General features: G+C 39.3%; 1 protein-coding gene across 1 annotated transcript; it reads right to left on the reverse strand.

Annotated features, from left to right (window-relative positions):
- Positions 1-320: 320 nt before the first annotated feature.
- LOC134678675 (endoplasmic reticulum mannosyl-oligosaccharide 1,2-alpha-mannosidase) lies at positions 321-19,696 on the reverse strand. Its single transcript, XM_063537324.1, has 12 exons — positions 19,576-19,696; positions 19,308-19,490; positions 18,288-18,425; positions 16,106-16,214; positions 14,634-14,819; positions 13,358-13,506; positions 11,645-11,833; positions 9,619-9,806; positions 7,187-7,295; positions 5,130-5,309; positions 4,386-4,526; positions 321-3,566 (listed from the first exon to the last, which is right to left on the reverse strand). The coding sequence occupies exons 2-12, from the start codon at positions 19,449-19,451 to the stop codon at positions 3,351-3,353; spliced, it is 1,749 nt and encodes a 582-aa protein (XP_063393394.1). The 5' UTR covers positions 19,452-19,490; positions 19,576-19,696; the 3' UTR covers positions 321-3,350.
- Between the last annotated feature and the right edge of the window lie 356 nt (positions 19,697-20,052).

Below are 20,052 nucleotides of genomic sequence, written 5' to 3' on the forward strand. Positions count from 1 at the left end.
AGCACAGTGTCAATTATAGAGGTCTTAAGTTGCGATGTGGTCAATTACAGAGGCAAAATTACGAAAAGCACTAAAATCTAAATTGCAATTATAGAGTACCCAAAATTTCAATTATAGAGGCCTTTTGGCCTCAAGGGACCGGGACCGAACTTTTGGTTGCAATTATTGAGGTTTTCCATTTATCCCGGTGCCAATTAACCAGGTTTCACTGTAATAAAGTAACTCGAACATAACGACAAACGACAATGGTCCCACTCGGCGAAACGAAAATTGGGAGAACTTGTAGGTACCTTGTAAGAGTAAGAGAAAGAAACATGAAATAAGTAGATACGTGATTTATTACATTTACCTATTCTATCAGTATGTTTTGCCTAACTAGTTTTTTTGGTAACTAAATATTTATAAATCAGGAATGCATAATAAAAATAATATTTACATACAATTTACTGAATGACTAACATAGAATACATTTTTACACGCCATCGACAGTGGCTGTTTTCAATAAAATAAAAAACAACTTAAGAGTACATTAAGTGTTATGCCTTGCTTTTTGGTAAAAAATATGATACAAATACCTTGAACGATAGCTATCAACCGCATAAATGCCCGCAAAATTATTAATAAAGCGAATTATTCTATTATGATTGGGTTACATGCAGGGCGTTATCTTTCTATTCTTGATCTTGGGGTTTATTAACGTGTAGGTACACACAATACACCGCGACAAGAATATTAAGTGCATAAATTATATAAGTCTAAAATTTTTACAACTATTACAACTCATTATAAAATTTAATTAAAATATGTTCCAACGGAAAACCAATTAAACTAACTAAAATAATAACATCTCATAAACAAGGTCTAATAGGGAATATTAGGCAAAGCCCTGCTTAGGTGGCAACTGACCGCGAAAAAAGAAAATCGAAATTTCGTTATCTAATCTCTCTATCACTCTTGCATATTCGGGCGATAAAGAGGCAGATAACTAAATTTCGATTTTTTGCGTTTACCGATAGGCCCTTGTTAACAAACCGCCTTGATGCATCAATGTCATATTTTATTGTCTGTGAAAACTTGTCAAAAAACAGTTTAAGGCACAGTATGTATAAGTTAGTCTATGAATTTGCTGAGTCGGTAGTGCTGCACTCTGGCGGCAGAACATTGCAGTAATATCCCCTTACAAAAAAATCGATTTCATTTTATATTACATAAATACATGATGTTGCCATATGAGACGATTGGTCCCGTACTCGCAAAACAAAATTACATGGTGGTAAGTCAAACCATACGTTTTGACTCACTTTCAACTTAATCTCACTGGTAAGACTTGCATCTCAAGAAAAGGCATTGTTGCAAACTATACAACCAAGTGAAAAATTATGGTTGAAATATTTTATTATAAAAATTAAAGGGCGCGGCAGTTTTGTGATATCATGACATGGTACGTACGTGGCCTATTCTTATGATGCTATACCTAAGGCACTTGTCCCACCAAGAGCGAGTAAGCGATTAACTATCGGCGATTTTCTCGCCCAAGAAACGAACAAAAGATTAGGATCCTGTGTTAGTAAAAGAGACACATATATTAATAGTTCATCGCTGGCTGTTCACACTGCCGGCGAGAACACTCGCTCTACTAGTTTGTCACCGCGATAAGATAAAACTAGCTCAGCGGTACTCGCTCGGCGATGCTCGCTTCGTAGTTAGCTGCGAGACCAATCAGTCTGCGAACACGGCTACGCTGCACCGCCCGAGCGAGTGGCGCGAGTAATAGCCCGTCGCTCTCGAACACTCGTCTATAGCCGAGCGACAAAGCTATTGGAGCTAACACTCGCTTCTCGCCGCTCGCCCACTCGTTTCTAGTTTATCGTTCTACTCGCTTATCGCTCATCGTCGGCGGTGGGACAAGTGCCTAATGTATTTCGGTGTACCAAAAGGCAACCAACCATACATACAATTTTAAACAGTACGGGTGTATTTACTTGTTAATGCTAAGTTACTAAGCGCATTACAAGATGTTGCCTCATGAATTAATGTAATAATATGAACATAAGAAACTTGTTCCAAGCTAATTTAAAACCTGTAAGATATTATACACATTATAATAAAAAGTTATCTCACTCGGGAGCTTACCTTAAGATAATATTTTACGTGCATTAAATGTACTTATTATAAAAGTTATATTAGTCCTGTTTACAAGTACACAAATGTATATAATACATTTATAAATAACAACGTAAGTACTTTGATTCAGTACCAAGTATTAGAAGGATGGTTAATGTTAGTTTCACAACTCTTGCGAAAGTTTTGAAGTCGCTGGCAAAAGGACAATAAGGGTGGCAAATTTTAAATTCACTAGATGTACGAGGATGTTATTCTATATGTACTTTGTACATATAGAAAAATAAACAACACTTAATTTTATGGCAAATAGCAATGAAAACGTAATAATATGCCACGGTTTGCCATATACAGATACACGTTCGATAAAATTGTACAAACGGACTTCATGGAAAAAATTAAGTATGATATCAATACTAAGAATTAAGCAGGACAGCTAGCAGCAGCTAGGCGGCTATAAATGAGGGCTTCTATGTATAAATGGCCGCATTTGAAAGTTATTAAGGACCGCGTCGCTCGGACGTGGGAATTCAGTCATGTAAGTCAACAACTAAGAAGAGTACTAACCCTCTTTCATATAGTCTTCCTAGCGATGGTGGTTTACCGCGCTTATTTGCTAATGTCACAGACTACCTCAACAATACGTAACACATGAGACAATCGAGATCACCACATATCCCATACTAACTTTAGTATGGGAGCGAGACCGCTTATTTCAGTGTCACAGTTACGACCACTAGTGTAAATTAAACCACCACTAGTGTACAAAAAATAAGCTTTAGAGGTATAAAAGGGTGTAGAAAACATCTTAGGGTGGTATTCCACCTGTCCAATGTGAATGGGTCTCACTGTCCCATTAAAACAAAATGTGAGACGCAATACACATTGGACAAAGAAATTGGATAGGTGGAATACCACCCTTAGGGCTGATTTAGACGGAGTGCGAACTAAAACACGGTAATGTAACAAGAACATTTGTTCCCTTCATTAAATATAAGGGCTCATTTAGACGATGCGAGTTTCATTACATTGCCGGTTTTGATCGGTCGGTTGAATTGGAAGTAATCCATTGTCCGCAATATAACTAAAATCGCATGCGAGTTCGCGCGCCGTCTAAATCAGCCTTTAGTTGTGCTACTCCAATCGTGATCTCATGCTCTTTGTAAACGCTTCGTAATGTGGTGTCTATGTAGTTTGTGCTAATTGTACATTATTTCCGGTCAGTCAGTCTAAGACTTATGTATAGGCAGGGGATGAGCTTCGGAGTTGAAGACGTATTTGCTCAAGTCTATAAGGTATCTGTCGTCGCTGAACAAGAGGTAGAGGTACTTGAGAGTTTCGGAGAGGAAGAAAGACTCCATCATGTCGCGTTGCACCGGCTTCTCACTCTTCACGTTGGCTAGAGACGTGTAACCGTTGGGGACCTTGGCGTACTTCTCGAAGCCCTGGGGAAAAGAGAAAATACGTTAGTTCGAGACAAACATAAACGTAACTGGTAATACACTTCAATTGATCGGGTGTCTGCCTAGTTAGTCTAGTTTTTTTTTTATCTGAACAGTGTACAATCCAGATCACTGCATAGAAGATTTTTGCAGACGGGATAAACTATGTTTGCAGCTGCTAAAACTACACGAATGCTTTTAAAAATCCCAACTAGACCGGATTAAATCGAACGCCGGAAGTACACGTAACGTGCAGCTATTCGCACTTATATATAGAACACCCTCCCATAGGTCTCTTTGTAGGTGATGTATGCATGTCTGGGGGCCTACAACGAACACCGAAGTTCGCAACTGCGGGTATATTTCTCTGTCACTATAATTACGCCTTAATTGGAGTAAAAGAGAAAGATACTCGAAATGTGCGAACTTCGTTTGATTCGCTGTAAGTATTCTCACGAGCTGACTTCATACGAAAACGTCTTCAAAGCTGGCCTAAAGATCGGTTTTTCTAAGATAGCGGTGCCATCATATAGCGGCCACTCTTTTATATCACAGGTAGGTGATGTTCGTTAGTTATCTTCAAATGGCCGAAGGCCAAACCGCACAGAATAGGAGCCCCGCCGCAGCGGGGCTCCGTCGACAGCGCTAACGTAAATATAAAACGACGGAAAATGATGTAGGCATTTTGCGTCCTGGACCGTTCGCGATGTAGACTAAGAGCGATATAGGCAAAATGTTACACTAGTCATTTTGGGTTCTAGACCGTCCGCGAATAAGCCAGATCACGCAAGTGCGTTTTACTCGTGTCGTGTTGGAACATGCCTGGTAAATCTGCCAGCCCCAGTCCTGGTAGGTGGTGTTGCCGGTGATCTGGTACAGGTAGAAGAGGCTCTCTATGAACTCGGGCCGCAGCAGGCTGTGCGCGTCCGCCGTCTTCGTGTACATGTCCGATGTGGCACTCGCCTGCACAAAATATACAATTTAGCGCCACTTGCACCAAACCACTAACCCGGAGTTAATCGGTTAAACCTGGTGTTGCCATGGTTACCAGTACAATTTGACATTGGGTTAACGGTTTAACCGCTTAACCCCGGGCTAGTAGGATGGTGCAAGTGGCCCTTATAGGTTACATATAAAAACTTTTACTTATTATAAATACCAGCGCTATTGTATAAGATATTTGATTGTACATATTTAAAATAAATTATATTATTACACCATTGTTTCATATAAATTCTATAGTAGCAAAATCGTTTTGACAGTTTGAAAAAAGAAACTGTTTTGACTAGCAGTCAAATACAACGTATTCAACTGGCTTAAGCCATTGGAGGGTAGATTTTCTTTACTTTTATTTAAATACCTAAAGACTGAGAATATAGTAAGGCATCACTCCCATCAGGAGATTAACGCATCAGCGCTAAAACGTACGTACGTTCCGTCCGCCATACATTGGTCAAAACAAATTCAAAACAGCGTCGAACGTGCACACTCGGAGTTTGCGTTCGTGGTGCGTTCCTTGTCCCTCTGGTCTCAATACAAACAAGTTGCATCAGATCATGTACTCACCAAGTTGAAATGCGTGATCTCCGGCGCAAGGAACGTGGGGTGCGCCTTGTATGTGAGGTAGCACGTGGTCATCAGTTCCTCGGCCATGGTCATGTGCCAGTCGGGCAGCCCGTTGGCGTGGCCCAGCGCCAGGGTGCCCGGCAGGAAACACGTCAGGTGGTCCATCTTGGGGTTGAAGGCCTGGAACGTTCAGTCATTTTTTTAAACAAGTTAAACATAATAACAGTAAAAATACCAAACCACTACTAACTTACACAGAAAAAGAATACAATATGTATACAATTCATCACAAGTTACAATACCTATCTAAACATAAATTAACACAATTTAAACAGTAGAAGGCCGTGCGCATCCATCTTCTCACAGAACCTCAAACATTCATCATGCACAACCACCAGTCTGCTTGCAAACAAATTAGTGATGGGTCAAATCGAAAAAATTTAAAACCGAATAAGTCGACTCCGATTTAAACCCAAATCGGTTTGCAAACCGATTTGGCCAAGTCGATTTAACTTCTATCTTTTTAAGTATCAGTAGTTCAAACCGCTCCGTAGTCACTTGGTTTTGAACAAGACAGCAAAAACTTTGACTTAAAACTTTTGTAATATTTTTTTACTTTTCGTTGCGCGGTAAATCACAATTTTATAATTTCTAAAGCTAAAACGGGAAAGCAATATACGAGCAAGCAGGAAAGAGCGTGCGGTCTCGTGCGATTTCGTGTCATTGCCGCGAATTCGTTGAGTTAGTAAATCGACGCGGCACAAAACTGCCAAACCGATCCAAGTAATATACCGCCAAATCAATCGCTTTAAGTCCATGCGAAATTGAACCTTACAACTTAAACAATAAGTTTCATTCTACTTTACCTGTAGATACCAAGTTTCGATTTGACTCGACTCAATAATGGCGGCAATGTGCATGGCAACATTTTTCTTCGTGGTTTGAAATCGATTTGCGTACATTTTAATCCTCAATATGTCAAACGAAAGTGACGCATCAACAAATATGAAAGGATGCGTTTAGAGCGGGTGAACGTATCTTAAGTCGATTTACGGAACACTCACGTCGATTTAGTCGACTTCAGACCTAAATCGGTTTGAACCGATTTGTGAAGTCGAATCGTAACATCGCTAAAACAAATCACACTGCCAGGAGACAGCGGTCTCGAGGTCTGAACTCGATTCTGGTCCGTCATGGATCAACACCGGGTTATCGGTCATTCGGTCCTATTTTTCCAACGCAGTGCGTAAAATAGCACTTTTCGCGCGTATGTCAAAAGTTTAAAAGGCCATAAATATGTACTGTAAAACGTTAAGGTAATAGGTAATTAAAGGTCAAAGATTCTTCCGTGACGACTGATTAGTGATGTCTTAAACCTTTGAGCAAACGAAATGCAACTTTTTAATAATTTGTGTTTCTTACCCAATATACAATGGATGCTTATTAAAATGGACATTAAAAATGTTTATGTAAGTTAATGCAGTGAAACTTGGTTAACTGGGACCTGGATAAGGGTCCCGGCACTTTGCCATTGAATCTGTTACCTCTGTTAGTGAGACAAAACAAACCTCTTTAACTGGAATTAGTATAAATGTTATAGGAATTTACCTCTGTATCTGAGATGACGTCAATCTATGGCCTCTCTAGCTGAGACCTATTTGCAGATTAAATTTCGTTTATTTACTACAGACAGGCGTGTCTCACTCCGCGATTTCGTCGTTTTGCTACAGGTAGCTAAAAGTACATCCGTTCGACCCTAATTTTGGGGTTTGCCATAAGCCGCGCGTGGCGCTGTCGCCACCTAGCGGCCATGTCTGTCCTGATCGTAAGAGACGCGTTTTGTTAGAGAGTGAGTCTTCTGTACCTAGTACTATTATTTATTCTGTGCTACAGACTAGCCCCCTTATTCATAAACGTTTACTAAAGTTGACAAGCCGATAATAATCGTTTGTCCCTTTCCGACATATTGGAATGATGGAAAGGGACTAGCGATTATTATCGGCTTGTCAACTTTAGTAAACGTTTATGAATAAGGGTGTATAATTGTTAGCACTCACCTCAGATCCGGCCAGCAACTCCCCAATGAATAAGTACTTGTTAGGCGTCGAGCGCCTCGCTAGGAATTCTCGCACACCCTCAATCGCGGTCAAATAGTCGTCCAGCAAACTGAAAACACAAATATATACCCTGAAAATATCTTGTTTGTCCATATTTGGTTACAACTGGCGATAATTTTGACGACCGGTCTGGCCTAGTGGGTAGTGACCCTGCCTATGAAGCCGATGGTCCTGGGTTCGAATCCTGGTAAGGGCATTTATTTGTATGATAATACAGATATTTGTTCCTGAGTCATGGTTGTTTTCTATGTATTTAAGTATTTATATATTTTATATATCGTTGTCTGAATACCCACAACACAAGTCTTCTTGAGCTTACCGTGGGGCTTAGTCAATTTATGTAAAAATATGCTGTAATATTTATTTATTTATTATTAAAAAAAATTTGGCCCGAGAGTACCAACGTCGAGCAAAACTTTTAGTAGGTCAGTTGACTCGATTGCAAGTGGATATTGTCTCGAAACAATATCACTCAGTGAACAGTCAGCGGCAGAAGTTGCAAAGCGGGTCAAATGTTCAAAATGATCTTGACGCGACTTTATTGTTAAGAGAACAAGAGCGTGTCGATGTAATTATGAACCGCCCGCTTAGGTCTCATCGGTCTCATCGGAAGATCATCAGCGCTGGAAGCCACCAGAAACATGCTGAGATGGGGCCATTTCGTGGCACTTTAATCTTATTTTGTATTTTTAACCGACTTCCAAATCTCAAAGAAGGAGGTTATCAATTCGGTTGTATGTTTGTTACTCCATAACTCCGTCATTACTGGACCGATTTTGAAAATTCTTTTTTTGATTGAATGTATATGCATACAGATTGGTCCCGTTTTTGTCAAAATCCAGTTCTGATGATGGGATCCACGAGGAATCGAGGGAACTCCTCAAATCTTAAAGGCATACACATAGTGATTTTTGGTTTTTTATCAACGAATCAAGCATATACATCCAAAAAAGTGACATTTGATGAAGTGGAACTGCTGATGATGATCAGAACGGAACTCTTCAACGACGCATAGTTCACGGTTGGCGATTTGTCCTCTTCGTTATGTTTGTTAAGCAAGTTAAATTTTTAAGCCACATTTTTGTCAAGCTCGAGTTCTGATGATGGGATCCATGAGGAATCAAGGGAACTCCTCAAATCTTAAAGGCATGCGTATAGAGATTTTTGTATTTACATCAGAAAATCAAGCATTTTCATTAAAAACTGTTGCATTTGATGAAGTGGAACTGCTGATGATGATCAGAACAGAACTCTTAAACGACGCATAGTTCACGTTTGGCGATTTTTCCTTTTCGTTATGTTCGCTAAGCAAGTTAAGTTTTTAAGCCACATTTTTGTCAAGCTCAAGTTCGGGATCCACAAAGGAATCGAGTCCTCAAATATTAAAGGCATACGTATAGATTTTTTTGTATTTTCATCATAAAATCAAGCATTTACATTAAAAACTGTCGCATTTGATGAAGTGGAACTGCTGATGATGACCAGAACAGAACTCTTCAATGACGCATGGTACACGTTTGGTGATTACGAATTTCGATTTTGACTTGGACTGGGACCCGGACTCGGACTCATACCCGGATCCGGTTCGGACCCGGACCTGGATTCGGATCCGGATTCGGAACCGGACTCGGACCCGGACTCGGATCCTGACTCGGACCCGGACTCGGATCCGGACCTTGACCCAGAAAACCACTATGATACCTTAACTAAATAAACAATTATGATTACCTACCATAAAATTAATGTAGGTATAAAGTACGATGATGCCAATCTTACTAGCCCCTCCCGCTTAAACCCCCGTACACCGCACGGCATGCGCCATTAAGTGGGTTAGGTTAGGTTTGAACTGCGATCCTCACAGAACCGAACAAGGATTAGGTTAGGTTAGAACTGCGAGCCTTACAGAAACGAAATGCTACTTGAAAAGTGGGTTTGATTAGGTTCGATCTGCGATCCGCACAGAACCGAACTGCTATCTGAGGAGTGGGTTAGGTTAGGCTAGAACTACGACCCTCATGGCTCCTCTTCACGATGGGCCAACGCCGGCGCTCCAAGGGACGCATTTATGCGTTAGAGGGAGCAAGTAATAGTGCATGGCTGCGTCCCTTGGAGTGGCCGGCGTTGGCCCATCCTGTAGAGGAGCCATTATACAGAAGCGAAATGCTAGTAAAAAAGTGGGTGGTTTTACCTCCTTTTCTACATAGTGTACCATCCACAATAATCTTTCATCGGCCCCCATGGAAGTCGGTTTTTTTTTCTTAAAAATTATCTTTTATATTATGTATTGTATCGATTGTTTGTGCTTACGAATAAATCTATTTTATTCTATTGTTAGCAACTTTTGCTGCTGACTGAACATGTGATGGACTCACTAGTTGATGGTCTTGCCGGTGTGGAGCCACTGCTTGAGCAGGTACTCGTAGTAGCTGTCGCCGCGCGCGCCGAGCGTGATGGTGGCGTGCGGGAGGAACTGCCCGGTGTTGGGGTTGATGAAGATGGGCACCAGACCGTGTTTCTTAGGCAGTTGGTGGATCTTCTCGGATACCGCTGCCGCTGCGTCCTGGATGTGTTAGATTTTCATATTTTTTATTTATTGTTAACTATTTTATCTAGAAGCGATACATTTTTTTATTCTACCATACTGCTCGATCATGATTCAAAAGTGACCATAAGCTTCCAACACCACACATTTTTTTTTTAATATTTAAGTATTCCACAATAAAAGAGTACTATCCGGCATTCTCTACCACAATTACTTAACAGAAAGAATTAATTGGTGCAGAATTGTAGAGAGTAGAAATGAGATTAGAGTCGAGACTACAAGTATTAAGATAATTTAATAATACGTGCTTACAAAAATATAGTTTACGATTTGAACAAACATGATAACATTAACAACACGAACTTGAAGCCATTTTAAACGATAGGTAAATTTGTTGGTGTGTGTTTGTCGATTGTTGTTATTGTCAATGGGTGGAAAAAACATTTTTAGGGTTCCGTACCCAAAGGGTAAAACGGGACCCTATTACTAAGACTTCGCTGTCCGTCCGTCCGTCCGTCCGTCCGTCCGTCTGTCTGTCACCAGGCTGTATCTCACGAACCGTGATAGCTAGACAGTTGAAATTTTCACAGATGATGTATTTCTGTTGCCGCTACAACAAATACTAAAAACAGAATAAAATAAAGATTTAAATGGGGCTCCCATACAACAAACGTGATTTTTGACCAAAGTTAAGCAACGTCGGGAGTACTTGGATGGGTGACCGTTTTTTTTGCTTTCTATTTCGTTTTTTTTTGCATTATGGTACGGAACCCTTCGTGCGCGAGTCCGACTCGCACTTGCCCGGTCTTTTTTTACGTATCTCAAGCGTGTTAAGTATAGTGAGATCACTTGCGCGGCCGCAGAACGGTCGCAGCCCTACACTGATATCAGGTCTTTCGATTTGTAGCTGGCCCAGACGGCTAATCCTTTGTCTAAAGTTAAAAATTAAACCCATAGACTAGGAATCCTCTAGACCGAGTTTCAGAGCAATTATTTCATGCAACCGATGATGCCAAAAATGCGGGGGTGCGCGGGACGAGGTGAGTGAAGTCCCGTGCCCTGATTGGTCCGTGCAAATACACGGACGTCACACAAAGACACTTTCGACTCGAACATGGAGTAAAATTACCGTATGCGTGGCAGAGGGGGCAGCGCGACTATGCTCAGTTTGGAGCATGTTTTGTCTGTGGTTAAACCGCACGTGCACTTGAGCGCGGGTTAGTCAAACGCTCGAAAAACCAATGTAAGTGCGCTCTCCGATAACGCGCCTTTGTTACGCATCTCGATGACACATTTTAGACTGGTTCTGTAGCGTTAGACTCACTGACACTTCCATTTGTCATTTTGAATCTTACTGCAATTTTCATATGAGTTGTAATTCAATAACCGGTTAAAGTGAGTAAAAAGAATAGATAGTATAGTGTGGTCCTGTCATAGTAAATGTTGTAGTCACTGTAAATTTACTGCCATCTATCGACACACGACTATAACTCAAAATAAACACGTATGAAATTATCAAAAAAAATTATATATGTATATGGATAAATGATTTTATTATTTTTATATCATTTTGACCCATATTTATTCACTGATATCTATGTGTTAAAATTGTTAAATATGAAACGGTGTCGTCACGCCATCTAGCCGAGCATAGGCCAAAGGTCTGTGCGCAATCTATCCGAGAATGACTTTTTCTTGATTTCCGAGGCACGTCTTTTTCTTACACTTTATTCATCTTATATGAAGTTACATATGTCTTTGAAGTGAGTGACCATTTTTTATGCAGGTAGAGGCACGTGCGGTTTTACTTAGGATTAGTCGTCGGAGTTTATTAGAAAGCTACAAACTATACTCGCCTCGAACGCCGGGTTGTTGGAGGCGCGCGAGAGCTCTCGGAACTCGAGCTGCACGGTGGTGACCTCGGCCGTGGTGCTGTAGCGGGACCACTCGGGCGCGTGCGCAGTGCGCGTGCCCAGGTTCACGTCCGAGTACGGGATGCCCGAAGGAGAGTTGAACGCAGCCATCAGACGGTCGCCTAGGTCCTCCTGAAAAAGAAAAATAGTTATTTGTTTTCTCTTCTTCTCTGTCGTATCGCTCTTGACAGAGCGGTCGTGGTCACGTTGACGCGTCCGCATCGGTAGTAGAGGCGAACACTGCTCTTCGCACGCTTATTTGTTTTACAAGGGGGCAAAGTTGTTGTTTAACCGCTCGTGCTAATTAATATTGATAACTGAGCAAGCGAAAGATTCCAAAATTGAACCACGAGCGTAGCGAGGAATCTTGAGCGTTGCGAGGTTTCAAAGCACGAGGGTTAAACAAAATTTGCCCCCGAGCGAAACACAAAATTTTTCACCACACCAACCCGAAGCAAATATTAAATGTAAAATATCAAACAAAATCAAACCAAATCAAATCCAAATGAATGTTATCAAATATTGTTCATCCAAAATCATCATTTAAAAGTCAATTCTACCAGCAAACATAAGAAAACAACTCAAAATTTGCATTTGATCACTTTGCCTCACGTGAATAAAACGCAACTATCAGTTTTTGAAGTGCAAAAGTAAGGCTTTCCGAGTTGGTGTGGTGAAAAGAAACATTAAGGGTTGATTTAGATGGCGCGCGAACTCGCATGCGATTTTAGTTACATTGGGGACGGTTGGTTACGTCCAATTCGACCGACCGATCAAAAACCGCAATGTAATGAAACTCGCATGCGAGTTCTCGCATCGTCTAATGAGCCCTAACGCATTGCAAGCTATAAGTAGTTTGGCCCAGGGCTGTCTCATTTCAAACATAGACGGAGAGAATCATACTGTCTGCCTCACGCTAGTATTACCTACTCTAGTAAAGAAAGTGATGAGTATAGTTTTCCTCTCCATATAGGAATTTATTCTCTACAGTTCGCATTCAAAGTATCTGTCACATTCAATTTGTTATACCTAAATATGAAATAATATCTATTTTTATTACGTTAGTTTTTAGAATACAGCAGATATACTAAATTAAATTAAATTGTTAAAACGAAAATGTTGTCTGGGAAGAGCAGGGTGAGTCTTCCGTCACATGTACCTTATACTTACTAAGAGACTCTATTAACTGTATTTCCAAACATATTTACCTAAATAAAAATATTCCATTTTTAATTTTCATCTATTTTTATCATAGACCTAGTATTACATAGATGAGCTATACGCGTGCCTCCGTATATAACAACACGTTTACGTAATATTAAAAACACGTTTTAACATTTCTGACAACATACCAAAAACAATCTACGTAATTCGGTCGGGTTTTATTTGTTGCCCACCATAAACCATACAAAATGTTTGGTGGGGAACAAACAAAAAGTGAGACTGTGACAAGGACAAGCAATAATAACGCTTTCTCTGCTACTCCTATTGAAATTTCCACAAGTGCATCTCGTTCGGTCGTTTGGCCCCTCCCCCGTGTCATCTCTATGTTATTGTGCCTCTATGATTTTTATTAAACTAGGTATTAATAGAGAACGGTAGATACTTTTAACGCATAATCAGTGATCGGCTACTTTCAATGGTGTCAGCACGTACCGCTTTCTTCAAGAACATCTCGTCCTGCGTGTAGTGGTAGTTGGCGAGCAGCCCGCCCAGCACCCTGATGGTCACCTCGAAGAAGTTCACGTCCTTGTTGCGTGTGAACACGAGCTCTTTGCTGACCCATTCGCGCCCCTCCTCGAACTCTGAACGAAACGTGCACGGGTTAATGAACATTCAAGCGCCACCAGTCTTAACCCCACTGATCAACAGTCCGCCGGACTGTATCGGCTTGTCAGGACAAAATTTTGGCAGTTCCGAACAACTGACAGTCCGATACCGATGACAGGAATAATTTAGACGGCGCGCGAACTCGCATGCGATTTTAGTTACATTGCGGACTGTTGGTTATCCAATAATCATTAAATCGCAAACTATGTACCTACTAATTTATGAAGCTTCCATTTACTTATACTTATCATCTGTCATCTCAAACAATTTTAACCACGTTTGTAAAATACAAGCAGGTACACATCGCTTCAGCACACAATATCCATACAACATACCATAAAAAGTTAAAAACTTTGATAACTAATAGCCAGGCGGCTACTCACATAAACCAATTTTGCTTATCTACAAAATAATTAACAGTCAACGAAATAACGACCTGCCATCTGACCTACCTAACAATACCTAGTACGAAAATAGTCATCGCTTTTAGGCCTTTTAGCGAGCCCACCACCACAAACATCGCGCTTCGCCAATAGGAATTCGCAATAGCAGTTTTATTTCTCACAAGATATGAAGTAGAAAAATAGTATCTAAAGCAAAAGTAGGTGGAACACCACACACACACTGATTTTTTCCACAAATTCAGAACCTGAATCTCTGTGGTCACTAAATAAATTCAGGTATTGTCTTTTTGTGGGATAGTCACGGAATATCTGACTTATATCTAAATCTCTTTTATAATCTTACTCTATCTTTCATTTTGACTGTAGTATTGTAAGCAAAAAGCAAAACCTGTTTATAAATACTATAACATGGTAAGGATATGCAGGACTCTAATGTCGCTATACATCAGATATAAAACTTAAAACAATATCTCATACAATTTAATGTTAACCGTTTCGGTGCGGATGGCACGACAGGCGTGTCATCAATGTTTTTAACGTGTGGCGTATAACACTACAGGCGTGCCATCATATTCTATGGCGTAAGGCACGCCTGTCGTGTCATGAAATAATTGTTCGCCGCCACAGCCAAAAGTTTTCGAAAATGGAAGTCGCAACGAACCGGTTTGGCCCTCTAAATAGGTATGCAGTATGCCTACCTTCAGTCAGTCCCATGATAAATGCAGTATCCAGAGCGTCGACGATGGTGAGCCCCAGCGAGAACCAATCGTAAGGCATCCCGGACAACGGCTTCAAGTTGTCGTGGCCCCAGGCGTGGGTCTTGTAGCCCTTCCACGCGTGCCGGAAGCTCTCCACCACTGCATACTGTTTCGCGTTTGTGGGACCTGTACGGATATGATGGTCACTTCTTGTCTACGTGACAGCGTGATAAAACAGGGTCCGTCACTTTCTATCCCACTGTGTTAAAAAGTGACAGTTATTTTATCACGTGGATAAAGATGGATAAAGCCATCCATAATACGTCGGCTGGAATAGTGAGAAAAGACCGTGCTTGAGAGAGAAAAAAAATAGGTGCATTCAATTTTGTATCGAAACCCGTTATAATAAAGATCAATTTTCATTGTTCTATATTTCATACCTACCGTTTTTGTGACAAAATCTTTTTTTATTGGTATGAGCTCCATCTGTATATCCCTTAAACTGATCCTTGTATGTGCTTCTCTTGTGATATTGTAGTGCAGTTACAAGCGTGTATAGGCTACGCTGTCTGCTTACCATCAGTGGAACTGCTTGCTTGTTTGCCGCCGTCGTAGTATAAAGAGTTATTTATTTAAAGTGGGAAGAGCACATCTCTACAATGGTAAAGAAAGCCAGAAGCCTGATTTACCTCATTAGAAAAGCTTTCAAAACCTTGACACCAGAAATGATGTTAAAAATTTACAAAACCTATGTCAGACCCATACTGGAATATGCTTTTCAAGCCTGGAGTCCTTACTTTGCCAAGGACATAGATATGCTGGAGAAGGTTCAACGGAGTTTCACAAAACTACCAAGGCAACTTAAGAACAAGCCGTATGAGGAGAGACTGAAGGAACTGAAGCTCACTACTCTTAAGCACCGCAGAGAACGTGGAGACCTAATAGAAACATACAAAATACTGTCTGGGCACTATGACCTCAAGGATTTTCATGAGATGTTCAAGCGCAACAACAACACCCGTCTGAGAGGTCATCACTTAAAGTTAGAAAGGCATAGGTCCCACAGTAACCCATACAAACACTTTCTGAGCAACCGAGTAGTGAGGGCTTGGAACAAACTCCCCGAAGATGTGGTTTCAGCACAAAATGTGAACCAATTTAAAAATAAATTAGACAGACACATCAATACATCTACTTGTCAACGATAACTATTAATGATTACTGGATACAGGCAATATCAGTTGTCACAACTGCCTGCCTGCTTACACAATAATAATAATAATCCCTTGCTTTTAGATTAAAGTGTCTTAAAGGGCCTCTGCGCTGTTGGCTTCGGCCCCACGTACGCCTCCCAAAAGTCCGGGACCCCATGGTCCCGAGATATGGAAAAGACATACAAATAATAATAATTTATTTATTTATTTATTTATTTGAACGCCATTTCAAACAAAAACATCATACAAATTACTCACCAGTAAAGACTGGTCTCTCATTCAGTTCAATTTCAAAGGCGGGTTTGTTGTTGATTAATACTGGTTCCGCGACCGGCTCGTTGATTAGAGACAAATTCTTCACTGGCTCCTAAATTAACACAGACAGTTAACCTAATATTAGAACACCAACGTGTTGCTTCACTGCAGAATGGGACTATGAGTGTTCTATTTTAGGATATGACACAGTTTTCCAGTTGTATTATATGTAGTAGGTGTATCATTAGGCTCATCATAGGTATTATTGCCAAGGAGACATCAGAGACAGGTAGAGTCCGTCTAAGTTAATTCTGTAGTCTCTGTACCAATATTGGTGACATTTCCACAATTTGCCATTACTAAAACCATGCAGGGTTAGATCGGTCAGACTATACATTTTTCACAATTCATTCAAAATGCCATAGGTACTACATGCGTTCCTACACTAGGGCCTTCTGTAGGCTAAGTAACCTTCAACTAACATAAAAAAAAACTAATCAAAAATATATGGTCAATTTAAAAATATACGAAGGATATTCTTTTATTGATGGAATAGTGCCTTAGCATTACCCAGTAAGTAGGTATCTATTCTTGTATACATAATAATAGGTGCATATAAAAAAAATATATATATTAAAAAGCCTGATTAAAGCCATGCACGTTATTCATAAACGTTTACTAAAGTTAGCAAGCCGATAATAATCGTTTGTCCCTTTCCACCATACCAATACGTCGGAAAGGGACAAACGATCATTATCGGCTTGTCAACTTTAGTAAACGTTTGTGAATAACGGGGATACTATTTATCTAGAATGCCATCCCGGTGGCCCTAGGTAGATAATATGTTGACCTTTCACATTTAACGAACCCACTCACATCAGTTATCCCAAGCAAATAAGTTTGTGATTCAATACTGATAAGTTTTCCGTGATAAGAGTAAATATTGAAGTAGGAACACATATTAAACTGTAACATAATATTTATTAGCGCTACTGCAAGATAGGATCATATTCCAATTCTGTGTAATGATGTGGTAACTGACTCCTAAATGTATCATTATCATTAAACTTTACTACATCTATTCATTAAAATGTATAATTAAATGATGGGAGCAGATGCTAAGCACAAATTGCTTAAGTGTACAGTCACCATCATATATATCGGTGCGGCCAAGGTGTTCACAAAATCTGAACACGCAGTCTAACGCCTTGACAATAGAGGCGTGTTCAGATATTTGTGAGCACCTTGGCCGCTCAGATATATCTGATGGCGACTGTACATAAAATTTCCAAGGAAAGGAAGAGAAGAAAAGGAAGGAGGAAGGAATATAAGTTTCCATTCCAATCAATAGAAATTTAAGTATTAAATTTTGGATCCCCTAAAAGTTCAATTTAAAAATCAAATACATAATAATTTTCATATAAGTTGCAAAAATTTTGCAAATATATGAAAGCCATTGGGGCATTAGAAGGTCTACAGTTCACATCTAGAGCCACTAGTTAAATAAATGGGTTATTAGTAAAGTATCCTGGGTATAAACATTTTATGACCAACATTTTTAACTTTCCCATATACATATGAAAAGTATTTGAATTATTTGATATTCACAGTTGGAAATCTATCAGCACGAAAATGTAAGTAAATGCCTATTATTATTTATATAAATGCATAATTATTCCATTAAAGAGCAAAAATTTTAATTTCTGATGCCAAGCGCGGCATCAAAAATAGTAGCTAAATAAAACATAAGTAGATGTGAAGTACATAGAATAATTTCTATGTGCTTGTGGAGTTTACGGTGTTTCCGTTTGAAAGTGAATTTTAGACTTTCCTTATCAGAAATTAATAACATTGTAGTAAATTAATTTGAATACACACGGATGATTGCTGTAGCTCTATGGTATTCTTTGATTATTAAACTATCATCTGTGGTTAGTAACACAATTATGTTACCAACTCAGATCAGTGCCCTGTTTATCAAAAGCTACTTGTAATACGAGTGGAAGTCCCTTTCTAACAAAAGCTGTCAAAAAGGGACTTCCACTTGTTTTACAAGTTACAAGCTTTTGATAAACAGGGCACAGATGGTCAAAAAGCAGACATTATGGTATAGTCCATAAAGGATTCTTCAGGTGAATGCGTAATTTTTTTTTTGATAATTTGTTCATAATTAAGAGGGACTTACCACAGGAAGCTGGCTGATATTAGTTTTTTCCTCGGGCTTTGTTTCCCTACCATTATATAAGAGAACCCCCACTGTTACAGCTATAACTATCACTGCATACACAATGGATCTCTGCAGGCGAGATAAGCGATTCCATCTCTGTAACCAAAATTGGAGTAGTATAGCACAAAGTCTTTGAAAGACAGTCAACACCTTTGACATCAGTATTCTGCTTTTGTGTACAGTCTAGTGTAAAAATATGGGTGTAGACAACTTACTCAAAAATATGATACTTAAGTCGCTGCGCTTTGGGACATATTTTTGAGTATATTTGTGCACCCATATTTTATGCTTGAGAATTTTTTGGTGTATCCCCATATGTCCTGCTGGGCACAGATGGAAATGGGTGCGTTCATATAAATCAATCCCATTTGTCCCCGCCTCATGTATGGTGACAGTCACTTGGGATGGGGACAAATGGCAATAAACCAACATTTTGTATGTAACTATACAGTAAGTTGTAATGCATTTAATTCATACATTAATTTTACAATTTCTTGCTACTTGCCTCTTTTATAAGAATTCTATTGACTGTATTCCAACACATGACAAATAAACTTTAAAAGAAAAACACAACACTACTCCTCTTCTTGAATGTCTGTCCTCAAATAAAATCGCTGTTTTAAGAATGTTATTGTTCACTTTTCACCCATGAATCATCATTGTGGAGGATAAGATTGAACTTAAATTACACCAATTACAGTTGCCAATTAAATGTTAGAAACAGTTGTTTCAAGGCAAGACAGGACAGAAAAACCCAGTATTGATTTTTTTATAACAGATTGCTTTGATCTTCATTGAGAACAGACTAGCCAGACCCTGCCTATTGCAGTACATGTTCTCTACATTTTAAACACCAAATGTATTGAAATTATTAAAAATAGGTACCAATTTTTTTTCATTTGTGATTTGTTTATACATATATGATCTTACCCAAGGACGTACTGTACATATATATGCAATAATAAATGTTTTTCTTACCCTTATAAATTTTCTATGAGATATTGACTGACTCTGATCATTTATATAAATAGACGTGTCTATTGTGGGATTCCATTTGTTAACATCTGTTGGTAGATCGCCCTCGGTCACTTCAATTTGTGTGTCAGCTCCAGGACTCCTCATTATGAATTAAATTTTACAAAATTCTCATTTTAAGATATGCTGGAAAAGGTGAGTTAATAAGTCAAGAGGATAACTACTGTGGGCTGCAATAGCACAAGGATCTGTTAATAATTTCAATTCTAACCCATATCCTGAATCAGGAAAATTAAGGACTCGCTACGTGGAAGTTCCACGTCTGCAAAGCCGGCACCATTGCCATTTTCTAATACATTTTTTTGATTTTTCAGCCCCTGCGGCACGGCACGAACTGTCAAATGACATTTTTTTTAAAGAATCTGAGGCAATGGAGATGTGTATCATTCTGCCATCACACCATATTAGTGATCTAAGCTTTGAGGGACGGTAAATTTAATATTGCATTAATTGAACTTTTCAATAGTTTTGTTCACTGAACAGATATTCATTTTCAAATTAAAATCCTAGTGCTCATCAACTTTTATAGTGATCTACGCTTTTAAAACAATAGATACTACTAGATGTCGCTAGTAACAAACCGAAGAAAGAATCCACACTTGATAAATCTTTAAATAAGAGCCCGGGAAAATATAAATGTTTATTATGACCATTTCAATTTTTATACATTTTTGATTTTTATGATGTT

This window comes from Cydia fagiglandana, chromosome Z (assembly GCF_963556715.1).
Source record: "Cydia fagiglandana chromosome Z, ilCydFagi1.1, whole genome shotgun sequence".
In the NCBI taxonomy this organism is placed as follows: Eukaryota; Metazoa; Arthropoda; class Insecta; order Lepidoptera; family Tortricidae; genus Cydia; species Cydia fagiglandana.